At 36.1% G+C, this 27,675-nt stretch overlaps 1 protein-coding gene across 1 annotated transcript; it reads left to right on the top strand.

Moving 5' to 3' along the window:
* Positions 1-15,805: 15,805 nt before the first annotated feature.
* LOC124182980 lies at positions 15,806-25,445 on the top strand. Its single transcript, XM_046570872.1, has 4 exons — positions 15,806-15,953; positions 23,277-23,456; positions 23,648-23,813; positions 24,905-25,445. Exons 1-4 carry the CDS (start codon positions 15,842-15,844, stop codon positions 25,104-25,106), a joined length of 660 nt encoding a protein of 219 aa, XP_046426828.1. The 5' UTR covers positions 15,806-15,841; the 3' UTR covers positions 25,107-25,445.
* The last annotated feature ends 2,230 nt before the right edge of the window (positions 25,446-27,675 follow it).

Here is a 27,675-nt window from a genome sequence, read left to right as displayed (position 1 = left end):
AATTATATTAAAAACAGGGAAATTGTTTCTTATATTCACTTTCTCACTTACTAGGAAATGAAATATGTTGGACACATAAAGTCAGGTTTTCCTTTTTCAACTTTTCTATTAAACATTCCACAAGAAAATTCTTTCCATTTTTGTTCAAACATTATTTCTATTTCTTCCTCCGAAAGATTTTGAAATTTTTGGACATCAAATTTTTGAGCCAATACCGCGGCGTTTATTAGACTATGAATTCTTGAAGACAGGTTCCTTCTGATGGAAATAACTTGATAATGATTTGTTTCAATATTAAAAGTTGTTTGTTTTGTTTTTGTTTTAGTTTTGTGTTTTTATGGTTTTTCCATAAATTTTGTTTCTTTCTATAAACTTCTTCTCTTAAATCGAGTTTCGTGTCGGTTAGGCCTTGGTTTTCTTTTATAATGTGAATAGAGCCACGACTATTTTTCTAGGTCGATGAGCGATTGCTTGATTTTCACATATTACTAACCCCTAGTGTCAGTTTTTGTGAGCACTTTTTCAGGTTGTTTGACATACATCCTTTTCTTTCCGACCTTTCCCGATTCCTGAGGATGACTGGTGGCCTTGGTTTTGAAGAACTACATGGAAATGATTGAGATAAGATAGTTTCTTTTCTCTTAAATGAATAATTAATCCTACTCATCCGTGCTTTTATGAAATTCGCTTAGCGAATTTGGATTGATCTGCCAGCACTCACATTTGTCCTCTCAAACTCTAGGGTGTGCTGTTTCTGGAAGAAGTCTTGGATCCAGTCACCAATTCTTTTTCCTGTGCTAATTCTCAGAAGGAATCAGCCTTTACCTTGCCTGGGCCCAAAGTTTTCCCGGTTACGGTTTCCCGTCTCGACGTACTCGTCAGAGGAACGGATTTACTATTATTTAATTATTTAAGGGAGTCTTTTAAATGTTTAGAGCCACAGCTCCAACTCACCTTCGAGCACTGACTGCTAGATCACTTTTACAATTGTTTTATCTTTCCCGAGTCGGGACAACTCTTTTCCTCGGGGGGAGTAGTGTTACAAAGGGTGAAATCACCCATCTTACCCCCTTTTAATGATCTAGTAGTCGTCATAGATAAAAGAAGTTTATAAACTTCTTGTGTCTTTAAATAAGAATAAGGTTGCTGCGTCAACCCACATTATTGTAAAAACAGTCTTGTTTCAGACTTTAAACTAGAAACACGTTCTCTGCTGTTTAAGCTTTTTCACAACATTTTATTTGCGTCTTTAATTTGTCTCATTAAATTAGCTCACAAATTCCTATTAATTTTCGCAACGTCTTAGAACGTTACAATATATTCGAAGGATTAATATTATAAAATTTCATGAAAAACCAAACTCCCGAATAAATAGTATGAAGAAGGCATCGACAACAAATAGGAGACTCTGAGTCCAGCATTACAGTACAGGCAATATCTGGGGAGGGAAATTTCTTAAAATGATCTCAATCTCAACAGACACTAATTGTGTATTAAATGTAGCGCTTAAAGCATGATTGTTTTTATTCAAAGCACGTTTAATCAATGAAAAAACACATGGAATATTATCATTGCTCGATTTTCTTGAACTCGGCTGACGCTGAGAAACAAAAATATCCTTCGCGATGGGCGATAGTTACGAGCGAGAGCGAGTAATGCTCGCTCTCTTTCGTTTTTCCTCTGCGACTTTTGTTTGAAATTTTTTCCTGATTTTTCATTCGTTCATGAGATATGCGCATTTCAACCCTTAAATTCGTTTATTCGTTCTGACGCAGGGGGCTAATATTGAAAATTCTTACGTAGATCAATTTGAAATGTCGAAAAACGTATCATATTATCATTTATTTGTAGCCTGAGAGCCAAAAATGTTTTACTTTGGACCATTTTGACTGGACTAACAAGGAAGGTATCCCAGGTCGATCTCTCCGATTTGATTTATTTTGTAATCTATTATAATAGACTAAAAACTAAGTGACACATACTTTTTTTATCTGCCATTAAGCACTTCAAGAGGGTGAATCTACCCATCAAAGTAAAGTATGTCAAGGGGCGATTTGGCATTTTTTTCTCTTAATTATGAAAATTGCATGTATCAATTCTCGTTATGAGAAAACTTTTCCAGTTGGATTAGTTAAAGAATATTATGTTCTTGTCTATCTCTATATCTCTATTCACTCTATCTCAATAAGGCGATGATCACTACCTAGAGTTCCAAAGTTGGCTGGGGTTTGAGTAACCCCGTGTAAGTAATGTGGAAGTTTCCATATGAGTAAGTGACTAGGGTTGAAAAAAATTCCTAAATATAGGTATGATCTTAGACCGTCCAAACTGTACCCGTCCCTTGAGGGGTAATACTACTTTATGTACACGAAATCAAGGATAATTTTCTTCACTTGCTTAAGAAAAATCAATTAATATATTTAAATTCTGTTCTTCATACATGTAACTCCTGAAGGACAAGATCAATTTTTTTTGCAATTCTCTTAAAACAAAATGGCGGTGGGGTGCCTGATGAATGGAAACTTGAATGAACTCCACGGGCGAAATAAAAAATACCGAAAAAGATTTAAAAACATGATGCCGAAATCTGGAGCAGTACGTAGATTTTTTTCGGTTGATTGAAATTTAACGACTTTACGACTGATCTGTGGCCGATTTTTTCATAAGGAGAAAACTTTTTCCTTCAAATTGACGCCAATTTGGCAAAAATTAACATTTCTGAAAAATGCTGCGTACTTCACTAGATTTAGGCATCGTTTTTCAAAATTTTATCATTATTTTTGTTCTATATTGATAATTGCGACCTGCAGGTGGTCGCCCGTGGAAGTCATTCAGTTTTCCTTTCGTTAGCCGTTCCATTGCCATCTAAATTGATATTTGACATAAATGGTCGTCATCATGACTGCTGAAAAATTATTTGAAGCATATACCAGATTTCGGACAATAGTAGATGTCGAGTCTGATGCAGCTCAAAATACGAAATAGCAAATACGGACTTGGTGAACCTGTTCCGAATAAAAAAGAGTTATCTCGCCTACTTGAATTGTAATTTGATGAATTTGAATATTTGATTATATTAGATCGCGAAATTCCATGAATACCTGGATTCAGAGGGTGATAGTGAAACAAACCTGATAGTTTGATTCGTAAGATTGTGGTTCGATAACTCGACTACAACGAACATTTAGACGACGATAATTCAGTTAATCACGCACCTGTAATATCGACTCATCATCTTCGTCTTATTCTCCATCCGGACCATCTCTATCTTTAAGCCGTACAGAATTAATCAACATTGAATAAAACAATTAATTCACTACAATAATCTCTGATATTCGTTTTCTTAGGGCTCTAGATAACCTTTATAAAATTATAAAGTGAGTTTGATTTTTTAGTAGGGGGAAGTCCCGTAACGCCGGACAGCACCTAGTGCCGGAAACACGTAGTATATCCCAAAGTCAAAACAGTATCTGCAGTTTTCTTGTGTGATTCGAACACGTGCAATGGACGTGGCGATCGGGGTATACCGCAAGCAGCAGCGTGCATTCGTGCGTTGTTGAGAACAAGTTCACGTTTAAGTTCGCATACATTTGCGTCACACCTAATTTTCACATACGTATATTGTGAAAAATTAGTGATTCTGTCGTTTTGTTTTTCCTCAGGGACGTTTGTTGATATGAATTCTTTTAAACAATGTTCAATGAAAGTTGATATATTGCGAACGAGCACATATTTTGTCATTCACGCGTGCATTACGGGTCCCTAATATCGGACACTTGATTTGTCCCCCAGTACCGGACATCCATTTTTTTCTCATATTTTTGTTATTTACGTAAAATTTGCTCCTACTTATTTTAGTAATATTTTACCATAACTAACCAATCGAAAATACTCAAGAAAGGAAAATGATCCGAAGGAAACATGAAAAAGGCAGTTCAAAAGGTCGTAGGTGGAAATATGACGGGTAGTATAATATAGTACCAAAAAGTACCATTCAGTGCTGAAATTTCAAAGAACTGGTGCATGAGGTGTGCGCAGATATTCCTGAGTTCTCTGACCAATATATTTGTGATCATTGCAAGATTTATTAATTATTTCTTTCCATTCGTATCCCCAGTGTCCGGTACTAGGTGCCGCTTTTCTAACTTATTGGTTTTTACTACCAAATACAGTAATATTTTTTACTTAGTTTATCGTTGAATAATAATTCACAAGGTTACTACATCAGTCAAAATACTCCAAAGATGAACATAACAATAAAAACCATTGTTTTCACGAAGGTTGCGATTTTATTAACGAATAACCTTTATGCGTCCGGCACTTGGGGACTTTCCCTTAAATAGGGCTCTATGTTTTTTATTTGGAAATCAGTGTTCTTTATTGTGGCGTGTACAAGGGTTTTCAATACAATGTCCTGCAATACTCGACTTTATTACCATTTCAGTCTCATGAACGAATCGGCATAGTCATTATCTCTTCGCCCTTGGCGCCCGTTCATCTGATTCGAGACAGCGCGTTATTTTAATATTGCGATTTGATGGTGAGATGATTGGCCGATTTTCCCAGACTATTGCGGCTGCATCCGGCGTAAGATCGATTTTGTCTGGAAATTACTAGAAATTTCCTGTGTCTCTGATCACTGCAAAGGCCAAGAAACACTCAAAAAATATAGGCGAATGTAACCGAGCCGGGTTCAAACCTTAGCTGATTGATGAGGCGCCTGGATGATGTGACCCGCCTTACAGCATTCATGCTGCCGCTACATGTATAGGAGATTTGAACCTTAGACACTTGAACTGAACAGTCTTCCATCCTTTACAGCCTCGCACACATGCACGGCTCCATACACAGTTTCTTCAAAATATTAAAATTTTAACAAGTATTGAATTACTAGGATAGAAGAAATATCAACATTCTCATAACTGTCGTTATTATCAATACACTTAAATTAATATCTTTGGACAGTTGGAAAATCACCGTTAATCACGCATATTGGGCTCCAATCATATTATTCAGATATTTTCTTACAGGTATCTAACAGTGAAATGTAATATTCAAGATTACGATCAAATTATCCGAACTATTCCAATTAACCTAGCCCTAATTATTTCAATCAAAAATTGCACAAAGTATTCATATGCTCAATTCAAACCGAATTATTTGCACATACTTACTCTTTCACAAAATGTGATAAAACATCACAATTTTCACTACTAATAAATTACTCTCTAATGGATAATAATAATCCAATATTTGGAAGTGACATTTGTTAAGTCAGGTAGGAGCCGTGGTGGGTACTCAACGTATAGCTGAAGCGAGCCATTGTCTGTGGCGCCTGCACAAACCGAAAAAAGGAATCATTGTCGAAATTGGCACCGTTGCCCTTCATTTGTCAATTGATTCAACAAAAAATAAGGAACGGGATAATGTGGCTGACGAAGGTAGGTCTGTTATGCGCACGGCATGCAACTCTCACGTGCAAATAATTGCAATTTTAATACACTTCTCGCAAAAATTAAGGGAACAACGAAATTTTCGAAATTTTTTGGTGATTTTCAACAGGCTGTATTTCAGTGAAAAATGGTCGTACAAGAAATAAAAAAACAAAGCTTTTGAAGCTTGAAGACTCTAGTTTTTGAATTTTTTGGTTCAAAATTTTTCGAAGCACTATTAACCATGCAATCCTTGGATAAAGCACGAAGAAAAAATTTTCAAAATTTTGTACATTTTTTTTTTCGCTCTACGGGCATGGAAAAATTTTTGCGAGCTAAACCAATGCATAGGTCGCATAGCCTGTTTATTCAGCTTCAAGATGCTTTTTTTTAAACCTCGATACGACTATTTGTCTTCGAGATATCGAATTTTGAATGCCAAAGGATCCTTTTTCACTCAACTGCCGATATCTCCAGAACTACTGGTCGCCTAGCGAGCCGAAGGGCAGTTTCTTTTTCTGCAGAAAATTTCCTACAAAAATCTGTCATGGTTGATATCAAAAAAATTTTTTTTCCACCTGTAGCGTTAACGTGAAAAAAGAGCAAAAAAATGCCATTTTGCCTTTTTTTGGATAATCGACTGTATCTTCGTCAATATTGGGGGGAAAGCTTCAGTTAGAAGAAAATTTTACAGCCTAATGTACCTACCCCAAAGGTCCCCCTAAATCGGTAGATCGATCGGTTCAGCGGTTTTCCTGGACCGATTGATTGAACTTTTGAAAAAATTGAGGGAACAAGGCTTTTGTTTCTCAAGGAACCTTGTTCTCCCAATTTTTTCAAAATTTCAATCAATCGGTCCAGGAAAACCGCTGAACCGATCGATCTACCCATTTAGAGGGACCTTTGGGGTCCATTAGGCTGTAAAATTTTCTTCTAACCGAAGCTTTCCCCCCAATATTGACGAAGATACAGTCGATTATCCAAAAAAAGGCAAAATGGCATTTTTTTGCTCTTTTTTCACGTTAACGCTACAGGTGGAAAAAATTTTTTTTTGATATCAACCATGACAGATTTTTGTAGGAAATTTTCTGCAGAAAAAGAAACTGCCCTTCGGCTCGCTAGGCGACCAGTAGTTCTAGAGATATCGGCAGTTGAGTGAAAAAGGATCCTTTGGCATTCAAAATTCGATATCTCGAAGACAAATAGTAGTATCGAGGTTTAAAAAAAAGCATCTTGAAGCTGAATAAACAGGCTATGCGATCTATGCATTGGTTTAGCTCGCAAAAATTTTTCCATGCCCGTAGAGCGAAAAAAAAAATGTACAAAATTTTGAAAATTTTTTCTTCGTGCTTTATCCAAGGATTGCATGGCTAATAGTGCTTCGAAAAATTTTGAACCAAAAAATTCAAAAACTAGAGTCTTCAAGCTTCAAAAGCTTTGTTTTTTTATTTCTTGTACGACCATTTTTCACTGAAATACAGCCTGTTGAAAATCACCAAAAAATTTCGAAAATTTTGTTGTTCCCTTAATTTTTGCGAGAAGTGTAGATATGAAAGAATAGAAACAAAAATGAGTACACTATCGATATACTCGTTGAGATATTGAATTGTCAGCGAACTTCTCGATGACTTATCGCTTCCGAATTGAAGAAAATATTTAGAAAAATTTGCTTGTAGCGACGTTGGGTTATCTAAAGCTTTTTCTTGTATAGGAGAGAAATTGAATTCAGTTGATGTTTTCAGGTGCATGCTGAACCAAATTCAGGGAGAAATGTAGTGATTAGCCTTGTTTGAGACATCTCGCATACCTAACATGTATATGGGAAATTCCATGCAAACCCAGCCAATGATTCACTCTCACCATTTTTGATTTTCTAAAAAAATTTTATACAATTGTCCCAACTCTGAAACAGAGGTCCGAATTTTTTCAGATTTTGTGTTCAAATCGGTAATTATTTACAAATATTTTAAATAATCTTGAAAACGAACGATGTTGAAATTTTCAAAAGCTGTATTTTCTATTCAAAACATTTCAAACTGAGGACCCTGATGGACGAGTTTTTTAGCACTTTCAACTTTTTTGATCACCTAAAACCTTGTTTGTACGGTCTGACTATTCTTAAAAAATTGTAATAACTTTTATTTTTCTAATCGATTTACGATGAAACAGGTTAAATAATGTTCGAAGTGAACAAAAGTTTTAAATATATTTAAATGATTTGAAAGTCTATAAAAGTTTTGAAAATTTTTCCGGAATTTTTAGAGAGTTTAAATAACGTTTTACTTGACCAAAAAAATTCAAGGCGCTAAAATAAATAGCAAAAAATCGGCCCATCATGAGAGCGGTCTTGAAATGTTCGGAATGGGAAATACAGCTTTAAAAATATTTTGACAATTTTAACGATTATCATTTTCAAAATCACTTTAAACATTTGTAAATAATCAACCGTTTGAATAAAAAATCTGAGAAAATTCAAGGTAGTGTTTCAGAGTATTTGAATGAAACCAAAAATGGTGAAGATCAGATATTGGTCGGGTTCCCATGGAATTCTCCGTATACAATCACGTCTAGGTACCTACATTCTTTTAGGAAGATAGTCGGACGATGCCCGAGCATATGTATTCGGTGTACCGTTAGGAAGAATAATACACACGACACGTGCAGTGGGTGACCCAGAAATTTCTCGTTCATGAGTACCTGATAGCCTTGAATAAAATTATGTGAAGCATACGGGCATGCTCTGGTGTTCAAAAGCAAAAAAACGAAAAAAATAAAAACAAAAACAGTAATATTTTGTTACATCTTATTTCTCGAATCTGTTGTTCATACCGAAAGATATAATTGTTTGATATTTCAGTTTCGATTATAACTTTGGTGTTGTTCACAAAGATTTGTCTCAGATATTTTTGAAATTTTAAATTGTCCCGGTTTCAACATTCTTGCGATACATTACAACTCTCTTAATACGGCTGGTACAGAGATCACTTATACCTTTACATGTACCTAATTAAGAAGGTTTTCAAAAAAATACTAGTACCTGGTATTATTTATTTTTCAATTGTTTTCACGTAGGCAATTTTCAAAACATCTGGAAAGATCGTCTGATATGGAAAATCATTGATAACTGAGCAACGTTAAAAAAAATTGGATGACCGGCTTTTGCTTTTGAAAATTACATTTTTTGAATTGTTTTATAGTGCACCTGTCGAGTGGCTTAAGGTAAAACGTTTGATATGTTCAAAAAAAGTCTGATTGTTTAGAGCAATAAGAACTGCCCATTTTCCCTCAGATTTCTATGTTTGTTGTCATTTGAGTTCGCCACAACAGCCATTTGTTTTCAAAGCTTTAGAGAAAGTGGAGGGTGCGCAGCGAGAATTGAGGTCATTCAAGTAAATGTTCCAAGTTGTAGCAGAAGAATGTTCAATGATCTTTGAATCATTCAAACAGGGCAGTTCCATCTTTGAAGACAGGTCAAGGTTGGTCCAGTCATTCAACTCTCGCAACGTTTTGTTTTTTCCAGTCACAGTATTACCTACTACGCATAACATTCGTAGATGGATCTCATTCATTAATAAATGTGTCGCTAGATTAAATTGGCGCTGAGTAGAGTTCGTCTATTAGAAAAATACAGTGCATAAATTCCCGAAAAATTTGTGTTGGTTAGTATTAACAGTAATAAATTGTTTCTCAAATTTCGTGACTCATAAGAAACTTATTGGTTGTCAATATCTCCAAACAGTAACTTGTTGCACAGCAATCGAAAAAGCTCCTCCTTCATACACCGAGAAAAATTTCATTTTTTTATATTACAGATACTGGAAAATGCTATTAAAGCGATGGAATAATAGTGTAAATGTGATTGAAATTACAAAAAAATGAAGTACGAGTAATAGTGTGAATATAGCGGTAGATACTAAACTTCCTGGTTATTGCAGCATTGAACACACAGGGTTTATCAGAAGGTTCTATCAAGTTTCGGTTTTACGACGATTTTACCCGAATTTTTTCTAATTTTCACCCAAATTATTAGAAATTTTAAAGATGACCACTTTACCACGAAATTAATTTTTTTGAGTAAAAGGTAGTCATTTTTTTTGATTATTTAATATTTCTGAAAAGGCATTTGAACAACAGTGACTGATTCTACAATATTTGAGGAATATCAAAAGAAAAAAAATTGAAGTTGATGGGATGAGTAGTTCTGAAATGGTAAACCGTTATTTTTAAATAATCAGCATCGGCTCGCCTTTAGCTTGTAGTATGATATTATTGTAATATAAAGTACTATTAATAGTCAAGCACGTCCACTGATCCCCTTACTAACTGGATGGCTAACTAGCGTTCTCGGCCTGAGTTGATTAGAAGCAGACGAAATCGACGACAGCGCTTCAATAGCCTCAATGGAACTAACGAATCGCGTGGTTCACTGTGTACTTCGTTTGTTAAAGTAACAGAACCATTTTAAAATTTGTTTCTGATAGGCTATTACCCACATCACTGGTTAGTCTAACTTTGAGTATCGCAGCGTTAGTGTCAGTTTTTGAGGCTTCTTATCAGCACAAGCTACAGTATGCTGGAAGCATAAGAGTCAGCCACGCAGTTAGTATAGAGATCAGTGAACACGTTATAACGACTTTAAAGTTGTAGATTATTACTACATATTTCATCATTTGTAGCAGTCTAACGAATACCATTAAAATATATCACGTGAAAAAAATACGTAATTGAAAGTAATTAAGCATAACCGAAGTCTCCTTTTAGATTATACTTATAAGGATGTGATTGATGTCTTTACATAATTTTACGCCATCAAATGCAACACATCGCAAGGAATTAGTAAATTATTGTCAGCCACGAATAAAATCGATTACGACAGAAAACAGTCGTATTTCAGTGGATCGAAGATGAACAGAATCTTCTTTCATATACAAATTTTTAGATCAAGCGATCGACCTAATAAGAAATATATGAACGCGCAAAACCCTACTTTTGACATAGGGTTTTATGGGGCTGTCGGACCTCCGTCAAACATGGCGAATCGTATTTTACACGTCTTACTCTTTCCGAGTGACGAAATCTCTTCAAACTTTGGGAAATGATAGTGCTTGCAGTTATGCTTGTGGGTTGGCTCGAAAAAGTCGAAAAATTGATGTAAAAATACAAAAAACCTAGGATCAAATATCACTAGCGTACCATCGCCTTGAAGTGAGTGAGATCTATTGCAACTTTGTTCAATGTATTTGTCTATTTTTTTAACTTTATTCAAACAACCGAACAAACACACTCGCTAAGGTCCATCATTTGATAAAGTTTGAGGAGATTCAATTACTCGGACAAAGTAAGATTTGTAAAATATAATTTGCCGTATTTGACGAAGGTCTGACATCCCCTTCCACATGCAAATTTAATATCTACGTGAGTCAATGATTTGAAATCGTCGACTTATGGTTCTGGCATTTTGGTTCAACTGTTCGTTATTGGAAACGATTTTGCCCCATTACAAGATTCGTACGAACATGCTTCGGCAATTACAAGTAATAGTTCTTCAAGGTAACCGAACAACACGCTATATAATGCTATCGTCGCCAAAACTAATTGGAAAGTCATTTCTTTCACTTAGTCCTACAAACACCTTAGACATTGGGTATACTGCAGGGTCATTTTGATATGCGTATAATTCAGACAGAGTAGCATGATGCGAAAACAAGGATTTGCCTGTAGTAACGTGGCCTACAGTATGTGTATTTCTATTATTTGTGTACCATAGTACGAGGTAACTTTCGATTTTGCCACAGCCGATAGGAACCAGAAAACTGGATTAGCCAAATGTAGGACTGGTGGAAATCGTACTTCGTAATTGAAGGGAGTTTAGCCAAGGTAGCTGTTCTGGGGCCCTTGTAAAATAAACGACCGAAAAATTGTCATATTTAATTTAGTTTTTTAACATAGTGATGAGTTCTCCCCAGTGTGGCCAGGAACGTCACTTAGGCAGCTCTGTCGAATTGCTATTGTGCTTCTGAGTGAACCAGTAAAACTGACCTCTTATACGGCCACCTGCGGATATTTATTTCACCCCTTAAACACGAATTACACGCGATGAAAAATATACATGTTGGTTAATTTTTTTTGCTTTATAATACGTATAAATCAGGACGAAGTCGGAAGGTGTCATCTAAGTGATGTTTCTTGCGAGTAAACACTTGAAGATCTGTATACATATAATGCTACAATATCGCAATTTTAACGATCCAAGATATATGAGTTTACTATGAAAGAATGAAGAAACGATTAAAAATCACTATTTGAATTACCAAACGATCTGGTAATGATGCGAATATGAAAGAATAGATTACATGTAAATGCTCTTCAGTACTTACTGCCTTACTTACTTCCACACACATTCAGACGACACCAAAAACATCGAAGCATTGTATAAGAACTACAAAACGTAATTGAAAATAATGATGTGATACTAACATACTGGAAAATTGGATTTACTTCCTAAGTTTTTTTGGCTGAAAGAGACGATCACAACATTTTTTTCAATATTTAACAATATACGACAATATTAAACCGTTATAATAATAAATATTATTGTTGAAATATTGATAAGTCAATTAGAGCTCCTACATCACTTCAACAGGTGTATACGATAGCTGACAACGTATATGAATTACAGGAATTGATACCTCGTCATTCAATTACATAACTCAATTAGGGGTTGTTTTAATTAAAAGCATATATATTGAGTTTCATTATCATTTTGATTTTATTGAAGTTGATTGATAGATAGCATTGCTATTAACGATAACGTTAAACATTTTGCCCAGCGACATGTTTTGCAGCGCCTATGATATCTCAAAAAGACTCAATTGACTTACTTTAAACCTAGAGTCAGTATTTTCGGATAGATTATCCTTTTTGCCATGTATCTTTGTTTCCATGGAAATGGCAATTATTTGAAGTCAAAATTTTACTTTTCGTAAAAAATATAGACAATTATTTAATTAATGAAATAAAAGAGAAATATGATGAGTGAAAGAAGTGGGGTAGTGATAAAGAGGATAAGTTGTTTCACATCATTGTGTCGAATTTTAAGTAAATCGGTCCAGCCATTTTTCAGAAATCGTGGGCACTAAAAAACATGTCACCGTCCAAATTCGTTCATATTATTATCAACAACAATGTATCCTGTCAATTGAGTCTCATAAAATAATATGTAAGTAAACTTCGATTTATGTACATACTTGGTCATAAAATAAATCCAGATCGAATTGAATAATTAGTTGTCGAGATATTCATTTCCAAATTTTATCCACTTTTTCAACTTTTATATACATATGTATACGTACAACTGAAATCAGGTACTGTTAGTGCAACCAATATTTACCAATATTATATGCATACTGCACTGATATTTGACAATGAGCTGGCAAGTACCGACTGCACCTATATTCAATACTACGAGTCTATATTAAGATTGACCAAAAATAATCGATTATTTTTTCCGGATTAACGGAATATAATCGTTTATTTTTCAAATTCGATTAATCAACCGACTCGATTACTTTCCCTCACAATCGGTGTTTTGTTTTTTACTCCCATGAACGACGGAATACAATTGTTATCATTGTCTTACGTACTAAGTACTTATTTGATGTAAAAAGTGAAAGTTAAATGAATATTTTCGACCGAAATTGAAAAATATTTTGATTGATTACTTTTACCTTAGTGGACGTCGCTAGTGCATATCACGGTTGGCCAAGAGTGGAAATTAGATTAGCCTCTTCTTCGGGTATCTATCATACGTCATAACACACACCTATATCGTCACATTCTACAGTGTATATACGCATAATGTGTGAATAAGAGAAATAGCTAAGCATTCTTCGCTGACGTCGTGTAAATATACATAAAGCGTCGATAGCGCAGGCTTGCAGTGTAAACTTAACACGATATAATATTCCAGGTACATCACGTGGGTCAAATCCGTGGTGAAGTCGCCGCGGCACGTCGTGTAAAAATTGCTTTTGTACACAGGAATCGAAAGTGTACTGCAGCGGTTTGAAAAGCAATTGGCCTTGTCTCCGATCGTACCTGCGCTGCGACGACGATCGGTTACGGTCAAAACTTGACCTTCTTCGAACCGCTAATTACCATCCTGAACCTGCAGAACGATCGACGCAGTGCAGCCTATGGTCTTCAGACTTCGGGCCGATTCAAGGCTGCGTATATAGTGCTGCGAGCGGTGATAGCAGTCATTGTCTTCAAAATCAACCCGACGAAGACCGAGAAGAACCGCAGCGTTTGGCGTTTTATACTTATGCCGAATCACTCGGACGTATACCTTTGTAGGTACCTTAGGAAAATATCAATTATACTTGGAAAACAGTTCAAAATATCCGTACATAACAAGTATCTTAAAAAATACACACACGCACGCACGTACGCACTGACACGTCATAAAAACGTACGCACACAGACGAATACGAGCGTGTGCATTATGTGGGTCTCGTCACGTTTACCGATGAAAAGACGAGAAAGTTTTTCTCTTGGAATTCCGTAGTGAGCAATGAAGATTTTTCGTCGCGTTAAGTACAAATATTTAAACTCAACTTGTGTATTTATTTATTCACTAATTATTTATGTATAATAAATTATTATTATTATTGTTGTTATTATTATTGTTGTTGTTGTTATTATTATTGTTATTATTATCTTATACTTACTTTACATCAGTTAGCAATCGAGTTGAATTTACATTTCGTTCATGGATGTTTTACAACATTTAATTATACTCAGCCGACGTAAAAGCGAGTGACTGAAATCAGAGTGTACAATAAAATAGATACGACAATAATGAAACTTATTTTTAATTACACACATCTTTTAACTTACAGTCTAGTCTTAGCGATACATATCGGATATTACTCTAGAAAGAATCAGTCTTTATAACGTATTGAACGTTTTTTTTTTTTTGCTACAAGTTCACTGTAGTCTCAACAACATGTAATGTGAAGCAGAATTAAAAAAAAAAAAAAAAAAAAAGAACAAGTGTCTCCGAATATATGAGAATACGAAATTGAAAAATATTAATCACTTGAAAAGTAATTCGAAATACCAAAGTCATTAAGAAAATTTGGTATGAATTTCTGGGCATGAATAAAATTCGATAATCATTTCAGGGACAATATTTCAACAATTTCCCGGATACCCGAAACACTCTATGGTTCGATTCTTCGATGCGATAATATAAGTATACACAATATATCTAGGTACAATGTAACTACCCAGCGCGCAAATGAAGTGAAAATTATTGAGCAGGTGTAACCTTTTCTACGAGGTATAGTACGGTATAAGGCTGTCGACAGTCCGAATATTTGCCCAACGAGAGGTGGTTTTATGTATATACATACGTACGTGGTACCTATAGCGGATGTCCCGAGGCTCAAAACATTCTCAGTCGAACGATGAAATCGTTTATTAGTAATGCGGTATCGGAAATAACATGCTGCTGGTAAAAGTACTGACCGAGGCGGTTGCTTCGGGGCCAGGATTGTGTATATATAGGGGTGCCAAAGAAAGCACTTCAGTCCACTGGTGACCGTTCTCAGGTGAGCATCTTCCGGCATCTGCATTTTACTTTTACGTGTACTTTACTAACATTCTTAGTCCATTCTTTTTTCGCTTTTCAGTTACCTGACTTATCTATTTGTGTGAATGTCCGATCATTAGCCTGTTGTACAACAGAGGCTAAATATTTTTCTGAAATATAATCAAACTCTTTCTTCTGTCAATGCAGAGTAAACAGCATATGAAAAATATCGCGAGAACTGTACAGATGGAATTATTGTTTTTATATAGTTCAGTAGAGTCTTTGTATAAAACGAGTGAATGATGGTGAATAACGGAAAAGAGGAGAATGGTTAATGGGACGAGAATTTCTTCAACCACTAGCTTTTCTATTAAGCTAATCAATGATTTCTTTTAACCAGTTATGTATGTATGTATGTATGTATGTACGTACGTGTATAGTGAAGTCGATATGTCAGATGTACACATACGTAATATAGAGGCATACAAAACTAAGTTTTCAAGCAAAACTGGAATTGGGTGGCTTAAGAGGAATTCCGTCGGCCCTTACGGCGATCACCCGCGGTAAGACCGGTTTGAAGAAAGTCGTCTGCTGCAGTTCAACGCGTGAGAACGTCTCGATGACTTGTCAGCGTTTTACTTCTTGACCATATTTTGAAAATTAATTTCTTACTCCCGCTAGTAAATACGTATAATGCATAAGCCTGCTGAATGCATACTGTTAGCTTGTCACTAACCGTTTAATGCACGATGTGCAAAGCACTTACCCGAGAGTCCTGATACTAATCGGAAATGTATGATCTACTTCCAGAATCATGCTACGCATATTTATTTTATGCGCATTGGCCGTTCTGGCAAAGGCACAATTCCAGCCTCAGCCTACAGGAAGAATTCTCGAACCACCTATACCCCGGCTTTGCGCGCAAAGTGAGTAAGACCTAAAATTATATTACATCTTTGCACCGATTAGCAGTTGCCACGAAAGCCTCCGAATGAATGCCAGTTGAGAGAGCAATTATTTAAAAGATACAAGAAAAATTACATAGATTTTATGATGCATAATTTACTTAATTTACAATGACGCTGGCTACTGAATTTTTTCTACTTCTCCGATAAATCGTCAGCGAAGTATGTACAGGATTGCACCCTATTCCTTCTACAATTCCTCTGTATATCGATAAAATATTATCCCCGCTATATTACGGACAGTTTGCAAAAAAAAAACGCTTCCAACCGAGACACGCAAGTTATTTAAATAAAGCTAGTGACACATTTATGCGTACAAATATTATACCAAATAACGGTGAGCGGTTTAAGTACCGCTCGTTATTCGTCATTGTTATTATATGTGTGTAGGCACGTAAATGAATGAGCACAAGCTCCGATCTGTTTTTTCTTTTTCAACACGAAGAAATTTGTTGCTTTATGTAATGTGAACTTGACCGAAGTGATGACACCGAGACGTGTTTCTAGTATTGGTTACTATTATACAGTCCTTAACTATTTTCATTTTTTGCCGTAACCAAGAAATATAGTACTGGTGATTGCTGGAAAATATTTTATGTGACCATTCTGTAACTTTTAGCTCCTGCAGAACTGTATGGTGTAAATGTTACGTGACAAAGATGTAATTACTGAGTCGATCCTTATTTCTTCTCAGACGCCTCATTTCATTGACCTCGAAAATAAGCTTTGTGACTATAATCAGAAAATCTAGTATGTGATACTATTTCTTTTTCATTATAGTCTCTCGTACTATATTTTCTTGTAAGTATTGCAATAATTTGAAGTTGGCTTTATTAGACCGAAAAAATTTAGTTGTCCAAGCAAATATTATAGATTAGAGGCCGTTCGATTTTATAGAAATCAGTTTTACAGGGAAAATGTTCCGCATAATATGTTCTACAGAAATTTTTCTACCCAATGGTTTTATAGTTTTACACATCCAACACAGTCAACACACACATAAATTTGGCAGAAATAATTTAAATTAAATTACATTGAATTAAATCGGATTAATTTATATCAAATTGTACGAAATTGACGATTAAATGTATGATTCTGACGATTCGATGATTGCTTTGAATGTGCGTTTTGTAAAACACAATCTGTAAAAAAATCTTATCTAGCAAAATATTGAGTAGAAAATTATTCTGTAGAATAATGTTCCTGTAGAATAATTCATGGAAGATTATCCATGATGTGAATCTCGAATACCTTTCTGTAGAAAAATATTCTGTAGATAAAATATCCTGTAGAAAAATATTTTGTACAAAAATATTCTGTAGAACAATTCTCCTGTAGAATAATTCTTGCAGGATTATTTCTGATGTAAATCTCTAATTCCTTTCTGTAGAAAAATATTTCTGTAGAAACGAGTCTGTAGAATATATTCGTGAAACATTTGCTCTATAGAACTGATTTCTCTATAGTCGAGCGCGTTCAATAGATTCAACGTTGCAATAGCCATAAAATTTTATAGTATTGACAACTCTACAAATCTCATTACATATAAGTTACTTGTGCCACAGTTTTTTATAATTGCAATAATATTTAAATCGTTATTCTAACGATACCCATTATGCCCAAATTTTCTAGTAACTAGACGAAATTAAATGTTACTTATTAAACACGCAACAGTTGAATTTAAACTAGATTCGGAATATCGAGTACTTGAAAATACGTGTTCCGATCATATTTTTGAACGACGACTATTGAACAACGGCTGTGCACGTATCCGACTCTTATTGCCGGAGTTAGAAAGTTTGATAGTGACTTCAATGGATCGCCATGTAATGAAATATTCCTGATAGAGAAAAGCGTTGATAAGTATTTTAAGCACGTACTGAACTGTACGTATCCAGCGAGACTCAAATTTTTCGCCTAAATTTGATCCCGCCTTCGACTTGGAGAAGCTGACACAGTAAATTTGGCACGTGCGCATTTATAAATGGTATAAGTTTCTTTGAAAAATCAACAATGATTTTTTCTTTAACCCAGACCTCAGCACGAGGTCGAGAGCATCAGGCTGTTTACCTTGTAACGACGCGACGCAACGTGCAGGATAATATATCTCGCCGTGTGTGCCTATATGCAAATTCGTAGTTTCACTCAGTACCGGAGCTGGAGATGTAAAATTTTTTGAGTTGTGAACTGCTAGCCCTACGTGCGATTGCAAACGATATAACAATGATATACGGCGAAGCCGTTCGATATAGCAATTTTTAAATTTTTCTGACAAGCTATACACTTTTTTCAGAACATCCATTTTATGGATGAATTCTCCCCCAAATATTTTCCAACATACAACCTACAAATATCATATTCAAGAGCGGGAAATAATTATTGCTGTGCCTTTCAGTGATTATTAGATATTGACAGATCTGTTGCATGTACATGAAATACTAAAGGGTGCGACTCAAAATGGATAGATTTTCTTTACGTTGACGTTGCATAAGAAGTAAATTTGAACCACATGAAATAATAAATGGTGAAAAAACATTTGGTGAAGTATTTTTAAATTTGTGGAGTTGAAAATGAAACATATCGTTTTAGAAATCGGGTTATGTACGTTGATTATCATTACGATTTCTATACATTATTTCACCAAAATGCTTGTTAATAACAACAATAATTTCATGGACTCGTTTGTATTAGGTTTTTAAGATCATGTTCAGTATCATGGGAAAATGTACGCGCTCAATTGCTGGTAAAACTTGTTTTATATATCTTAGCAATTTTTTGTTACCAACAAAGTTCAGTTTTTATGATGCATGCAATTTTTGTGACGTTAGCTAGGCTTAGAAATCCTATAGCTGCAGATAGGAAAATTTCAAATATTCACAAGTAATTATTTCATCGCTTGGAATAAACATTTTCTCTCAGTATTCAACAGCCAAAGTCAGCCTACATTCCGAGGCATGGAGTTTCATGACTAATACAATAGGTGTCTAGAAATAACTCAAGACCACAATTGGATTTCTGAGCCTGATTTCACTTTTGAGAAAAGAATTTTACGGTTATATGATGAATCATTATACAGTTGTTCCAACAATTTGCGGTGAAGAATAAATCATGTGTTTATTCACTTGAAATTCCGTGACATTTGTTGGATTTAAGTGAATTATTTAATAAGGGAATTTAAGGGAATTATGCCTAAAAGAAAGAATATTACTGAATCCGCACTTAAAGGGACACGTCAGTGAAATTACCGCTTTTTCGATTGACGCGGAATTTTAACCATGAACAGAGTTTTATAGAACAAAGTATTTTTCTGTTCGTCCAAATTGCTTGTATTCATAATGTCACTAGACGTTTGTTGAAGCGGCATGAAAGATTTGTGTTCTTCAAAAAGCTTTTTCCGAGGTCATTTTTCTCAGGAAACATTAAAGTAATTCCACAGATTTCCTGGTAGTGTAGAGAACCAAAAAGCTAGTATCCAATTTTCAATGTAACGAATAACTACCTAATTATGCTACTCAATCGCTGAAACAAGTGGAAATAAAAAAAAGTTAATATCCAATGAATGTTTCAAAATTTATATTTCGAAAAGCAGTTCTAAAATAACATATTTCCAGGTGATTAAACTTTTTTTCAGCTGGAAAGAAAAGGTAATCATCACATTATAAATTGTGTACCAATTCCTTTATGCTATCAGAATAGTCAAAGATTTTTTCTAATACCTTGTAAAACAAGATGTAACGTAAGGAGCTTTTTCAACCATACAAATTTTTGACATTGTTTTGCTCTACGTCAATATTTAGGAACTTTCTGAGTAACATAAATATAAGGAGAGAGAACAATACTTTTCATGGTATTTGTAATAATTTCATATTAATGAAAATCGTTTGCAGTTTCACTAACGTGCCCTCTTAATTCCGCCGTAACTTTTCTTGTGAGTCATAAATGGTTGGAAGTTCTATTATGAACGATACTGTGGTTTAGAAATGGCATGAATTTCAAACAAGTGTGTCACGATAATAGAAAACATTGGCATTCTTTTAAGCGGTCCAATAAAAGAATTGCGGTAACATTATTTGCATAATTTATAACTGGTGATGGAGACCTCATATTCAACTACAGACGTAGGATAATTGGCAATACCGTTGATTACAGAATGGATGGAGCGATTTGTATGAGAAAGTACTTTCACAGGTGCCATTATACAGTTTTACTATTTTGAATAAACCATTTCAAAATCTCCGAAACTAGGAAAGTTTCAGAAAAGTGTGTTGTACAAACAGTTTATGGTTCAGCGGGTAATGAATCACAGTATTCGTTTCACGTTGCAATGCCCTGGTAGATACGCACGTTTCTGAATCCAGGATAGGGTACTGTTTCCTCATTTCCGTTTTTTCCACAAGTTCGCCATTCTTCCATGCAATCTTTGCACCGCGTAATTAAAATATTGTAAATTTTCCATTCCATTTTCCGATGTGCGGTTAACAGAGCGTAATACAAATTTTCGTGCTTTGAAACATATTATAATTTATGTAACGCACCTATACAGTTTCCAAGATACTCATTCATTATTTTTGAAGTAGGATACGCTGTATTACATTTAGAAAAAAAACCTATGATTTAATTTTGATTTCACATCACTGCAAGCGGAATTTGTTTCCATGTGAAACATTAGCTTAAGAATGGCGTAGTATGTACCATGAATATTTAAATCCTAAGAAAGTCATACATCACGATATTATAATAATAATAATTTTGACGTTTTATAATAGCCATTGGCATACATATAGTATGAACTTAGATGAAATACGGAAGAATGTGATCGGTATATAGAAAGAGATAACGACTTATGGTGGTCAAACTCTGTTCCTTTCTAATCAGTAGTATAGTAAAGTATTTGTCCATCGCGGTATTTTCGATTATAATATGTATTCAGTTATTGCTATCGTTTGGTAGTGGATTGATGATAAACGCCGTTGCCGCGGTGAATGAAAGTCAAAGGCTTACGTAGAGTTCAGGCAATAAGTATACGTATGCGTCCACTAGTCGACACTACTAGTACACTATTGTATTCTACTTCTAGGGACCCCTGTACGCTTCGCATGCTAATCCCCTTTTCGACAAAGCTTTTCGACATTGCGTCATCTGCAGCTTCCTCACGTCAGTAATACGTGACTTTGATAATGATAAAAGAGTAATAATTTGCGCAGTGGACAAAGACTGACTAGCACCCTCTTAATATTAAATAATTGTTTTTCTTACCATTTCTACATTCTTCAAATTCGTTATCCTACGACACTAATTGTCCATTTCCCAGTAACTAGACATGCGTAGAACGTCTGTGTGAGTTGAACGTAGATGTAAAAAATCCTGTACAACACCTGTAATGCACATTTTTAATTCAAGATATGTGGGGACGCTGAGCCCAGGGTTGACCTGGTCGCTGCTCAAATGAATTCAAATGAGTATACGGGTGATTTTGCTACACAGCACTTACTGCAACGCTTACTGACAGTTATCCGAATTTAAAATCAACTCAGTATATAGTAAAATAATGCAGTTTCTTCCTTACCCCTCACCGTCGATGCTGCCGAACCATAGTGCATACGCAGTCATTGAATATTTTCGATCAAAGCTTACGTTGACTCAAAAATATATTCGGTCAGCGATGCTTACTTCTGTGTATTTTCACAACTCCCGCTAAAGGACCCAACGCAACATGGCTGCTTACCCCTTCTATTATAAACATACTCGGTCCGGCGGTATGCTAAAATAACGTCACCGGTCCTAATCGGACCGAATGTGGCTGACCCGATGGTCTACGAAATGCGACAAGTGCAGCCAATCTTGCAATAAAAACAATTTCGTAATGCGGGCGCAGGTTCGTAAGCTGACTCATTCGCAGCCGAAGTTTACAATAGCGTCCGTGAAGTACCTCACTCTCGTCGGCGGACCGCCGGACCGAGTAGAGATTATGAACCCACCCATAATAGAAACCACGGCACACATTTTGTATGCAGGCCTGGAAATGCTAGGTGCGGGTGGGAGAGACCATCATATTCATATTAGGTTTGTCGTTCGTACTCTGGCTGTTGAAAGCACTGAGAGATAGGAGTGTTTAGAAAAAAACCGCTGTAGCCTTATGTTCGGTATCCATCAAGAGGCTGTCAATTACAGTTTCAGTCTTAATAATATAAATATAAAATAGCAATGCCGAATGTTAACCAATAATTAAGTAATTAATAAAAAGCAAATTTCGGTAAAGATAATAAGTACCTGTATTTAATCAACCCCTATAACTTGGTAAAACTAATTGTGCAGTTTTTACGTAGATTGTTAGAAAAGACCGAACTTACAATTTACTCGATCACACAATGTACCGTTAATTCTAATTCTTCATGATAAAATATCAAAACACATGAATATAGCACATCTCACCCTTGTGATGAACTTCGTGGCCGTTGATGAGACTATTAATTTGGACTCGATATACTTTTCCTAATGTCGATATTTTTGAAGTTGCATGAGGTTAAAATTTAGCATACGCCCTCAGAGCCCAAAACATGCTCTCATTGAGACGATGATATTTTCGGTCCCCTTTATGCTACAGAATTCATCTTTCAAAATACACTCCATTATATATTCATTCAATTTGGTAACAGGTCATTCGTTTTCAGCAAATATAGTATTTAATCGTGATTTGCAAGGGGGAAATATACCTAAAAAATCACGAAAAAAACTGATATCGAACTTCTTGACAAGTTTTCGAAAAATCTATGGAATTTCAAAGTGCAACTTTGACAGAAACTATCTCATAACCGCGAGTCAATGCATCTCTGATGGCGCGCATTGGTGCTTTATTACGATGTTGTAAAACTGGATATTTCTGAATATTCTGAGAATGCGACGGATCCTGCATGGCGTAGAGCAACCATATAATCATACACCGTCGAAATATTAACTCGAATATTACGAAAATAAGAATTTGTAAATTTGTTTTGCGTTTCACAAGAAGCTCGAAGATGACCGATTTAGCTTAAAAAATTTTTTTGCGTTTTTTGTATCTGAATATTTATTTTCACTAATGTGGAATACATTTTTTGAAAAGTACACTCGAGATCTGAGATCAATGTCATTGAAAATGAATTGAAGCAGACAAAAATTCAAATTTTTTTAATTTAAGATGCTGGAAAACAGTAACTACAACGCTTTTTTTTTACTACTAATTGTAAGTGACGTGTTTGGAAAAAGTATTCAATTGTTTTTATACGAAATAAATTTACGTTTCAGGGACGATTCACGAACGCTTCAATGGAAAAGGCTACTATTTCTCCTGGGCAGATTCACGAACGGCTGGTCAAGAAATCGATTGGTTGGCCGCTAGGAACTTCTGTAGACAACGGTGTATGGACGCAGTATCTCTGGAAACATCTGCTGAAAATGAGTTTATCAAGAGCCGCATTGTGCAGAGTGCGTTTCAATTTCAAATAGTTATACTATGAAACAAGATTAAGTTTAATTTTAATAAATGAAAACTGCTGATTAAAATAAGGTAGAATAGAAAAACAGTAGAAGAATGCACTGAATGTCGTAGCAAATGGATTCTCAACACTTACAAAAATTTTTGTCGTAGTTATATATTTCCTTTCCTTTTATTTTAGATAACATCAAATACATATGGACTTCTGGGCGCCTTTGCGATTTCAAAGGATGCGACAGGCCTGATCTGCAGCCGCCAAATATTAATGGATGGTTCTGGACTGCCGAACTTCAAAAGCTGGCACCGACAACTGACCGCAATCAAAACGACTGGTCTCCAAGTGGCGGGTAAGTTTTGGAAAACGTTTTAGGGCCAAAAACCCGTCAACAGAATTAAATATTAGATAATGGTTTACTGACTAACATAAAATCAGCATTTTCTTTTTTGCTCGTTTCATACTAATTGTAGACATCAAAAGTAAGCCTACAGATCGGAAAAAATTGTTTATGAAAATAATGGGAGTATACTGTTCTGTTCACTTCGAAAATAACCCTTACTCTGTCACATGATTTCCAGTATTAGGGTCTTTCGCGTCTTACCCTTATTTTGGCTATTTTCAGTGCTCCTAAAAATTCTGAAAAATTCATGCTTGTTCTTTTGCGACGTCTATTTGAAAATTCATTATTTAGTTTACTTAATTATTTATTTAAAAAAAATTTCAATAACAAAGTATCCAAAGAAATTGAAATATTTCGCGTTTTTTCCAAAAATTCCCATTTTTCAACATAATAATTAAATTAAAGGGGGTCAAGGGCAAAGTGAAATTAAATAATTATGCTTCCAAGAAAAAATGTAAAGTTATTTATTTATTTATTTATAATTTTTCATCAATTATACAACAATTATACAATTCTTCTCTTGATTCTTCTGAGCCATTCCTGGGTAAAAATTCACATATTAGACACATTGTTTACGATAAAGTAAGTGAAAAGAACAGTAAAAACCAAAAATCGCAACCGTGACGTTTCACAAACGTCAATTGTCACTTGGGGTCTTTTATGCCTTCTGGAAATATCAATAGCTTCGTAATCGGCGAAGGTCGCACGTACACTGTTCTCTCTTATGCGCGCTGTCAGATCGCCGCCGCTTTTTTTTACTTAAAAGGAAGAAAGCCGCGCACCTTTGTCTTTACAAAATATACACACAACAAGAAATCATGCGAGCACGAAAGACCCCATGTGACAGGGTAAAGGATAGCAATCAATTACACGTATTGGTAGACATGGCAATGTTTAATTATACGATGAATCAACTGTTCTTGTATAAATTTTACAAAAGCACATGTTGTTTGTGTCTGTACAGGGTAGCTGGGGTATAATTCATGATCCTATAAAATTATTGTTGTTAAATATTTATTCTATATGTTGTTTCTCAACAGAATTGGCAAACCCCAACCAGACAACCGTGAGGCGCTTCAAGGGGGAGCACCTGAAAACTGCTTGGCAGTATTGAATCAATTTTACAACGACGGAGTGAACTGGCACGATGTAGCATGTCATCATAAGAAGTCTTGGGTTTGCGAAGAAAATGATTCACTGTTGAAATATGTACGTTTCATTAATCCCAATCTTCGTGTTTAACTATATGCATTGTTTATTACCAAGCGAGAATTTAGTTTTACAATTTCAATATCACCGTTATAAGCGAAGTGACTGAATAGTATGTATGTTGGCTATATATTTATTGCGTAAAGTAACCCCGGCGACTCTCGAACCATTTCACTTTTTTTTAATAATGCAAAAATGACGGTAATTTTCGCAATTCAAACGAGAGTTGGCGGCATTATAGACTAACGTATCAAAGTTTGCAATCAGAGACAGTATTTATGTTGCACGAGTACATTTTCATTACCTCTGTTGTACACTAACATGAACGAATGTAAATGTTTCAAATATATTCACCGTACGTGACTCATTAAATGCAGTTTTACTCCAATTACTCATTCCTCAGCAGTATATTCCAAGATCCTAGGTATTACGAAGAGCCCAGGGCTAAATGACGACGCAGAACAACTGAGCATCTCAATGTTTGAGCCAATCGGCACTAAAATGATGATTGCAGTTACAGACTGTATAAGGTTCGGTTTAGTCCCTATCATCCCCCTGACACTCACCTGTGCTCGTATACTAAAAAATTGTACGCGTTTTGTCCCCGTTTTTTAGTTTCTCTATGTGGCGCTCGTAGACTTCTGACACGCTCGCTGCCCTCGCTGACTGCGCGCAAGCTTGTCAGACAACTACCAGCGCCACTAGTGGTGGAAATTGGCGGCAGAATCGAGGGACATTTTGCGAACCACTTTTAGCAGTGTGTGTCAGGGGGCTGGTCACTATGTTCGTAGTTTAGTCGCAGCCACGGAGCATTAAATAGGAGCACAATCTTGGTTGGGTATCGAGTCGAAAAGTGGTTCTAAAAAAATCTGCCGGGCGGTAGCGCTGTGATCGGCGCAGACCCTCAATATCCGTAGTAGACGGAAAATACAAACCCGGAAATGAAGTCGACGCGATTTATATATAAAACCAACCTAATTGAACATAATGGTCCACGCAGGAGAAATTTGCTCAAAGTCATCTACTAAAATTGGACTGTGACGTAGGCGCTTGACGGACAATATATACCCTTAATACTCCGTGGCTCCGTGCCTCCAACGCACGGTCTTATAGACAGGTGGGCACTCCGGCTGTAAAACCGTGCTCGAAAATGAAACCGATGTTGTGAATTTTCGCTGCTAGCGCTAGTGAGGAAGAGGCCTACTTAGGCCGTGTTCGTAAATTGACTGCCAGTACTAAAAATTCCCTAGGACAGAGCTGTCCATGAACTTGGCAGCGCAAAAGAGATAAAAGATTGCTGACAGTACTGTGGCGCCCCAGTCGGTCCCGCCAAGTAACACGCCTCCGGCCCCCTCGGCGAGTGCGTCCAGACGGAAACCAAGGAAGCAGTCTCTGATGCCGCGCTCGGATGAGTGAGCGCCGCCATGCTCGAGTGAGCGCCGCCATGTTCGAGGGGGAACGCTATTGGCCACGAACGAAGAGAGACACGCTTCACGCCACAGCTCTAGCGACCACGCTAACACACTCGAGCAGTGATCATTGTAAAATAAGAGTTATACGAGTCCAAGTTGTTCTTTCGTTTAAATAAAAGTTCATTATTACTATCATAATAAAACGGAGTGTGTGTGTAAAGTTGAGTACCCGTCCCTCACAGTAACTCCCTTAGTACTGTCAGTCAATTTTCGAACACGGCCTCAATACGTATACACCGGCCTCGGAGACTGCAGCGCTCCGGTCTTTGGTGCACAAATTGAGAAACACAGGCTTCAAGACGGTCACGCTGCGTTATATGGGAAGGGGCTTGGAGTGCCCAGACCTGTCTATAAGACCGGGCTCCAACACCAACGCGGAAACCGCTATTTGCAAATTGCATTCAACATGGCTGCTATGCCGGACGCGGAGGGCTTGGAGCGATCGGAATGCCACCTAGATGCTATATGAAAAAAGGTACCATATTCGTGGTCACAGATTGTGCCTCTCTTTAATGCTCCGTGGACGCAGTCTTCGCAAGAGTTTGTGTATAATTTAAAGGCTTAGAGCATATATTACTGAAAGTAGCCTCGCGTATACAGAAAGTTTGGCGGAAGAGTGAAATAGAGCAGTTATGCCATGTACAGCCTGTGTCTGTCGCTCTACAACCTGGTTGGCCGATACGTTTCCTCCCAGCTAATCAAGTGCAGAATGAGAAAGACGAAGTATCCAGTGTGACGTCGGTAAAGTACCTGGTGAAAATTTCCAGATGCTAGACACTGGAATCGTTCACACAGCTACAGTGCGACTCACACCAGTAGTTCGGGTCACCATTTACCGAATAAAGTATTGAACTACACCGGACAACGGTCATTCTATCGCTATAATCGAACGAACCGAGGAAGGAGTAATTGTTGGATGAAAGATTTAAATTGGCTTACCTTTTGAGAATAATCTGGATATGATGAATTGCAGCGCAGATTGGTGAGAGGAATTAACGGAATGACTGATTTGGATGTAATATTTGAATGCTTTCATAAACTTGGATTTATTTTGTAGATTCATATTTCAAGTCACAAAAATGGGATTACAAGTTGGTAGATATTAAATTGATATAACAAAAATGGAGCTG

Source organism: Neodiprion fabricii, chromosome 5 (assembly GCF_021155785.1).
Source record: "Neodiprion fabricii isolate iyNeoFabr1 chromosome 5, iyNeoFabr1.1, whole genome shotgun sequence".
NCBI lineage: Eukaryota > Metazoa > Arthropoda > Insecta > Hymenoptera > Diprionidae > Neodiprion > Neodiprion fabricii.
Note: the sequence above shows the minus strand (reverse complement) of the source record. Positions and strands in the feature narration are given on the sequence as shown.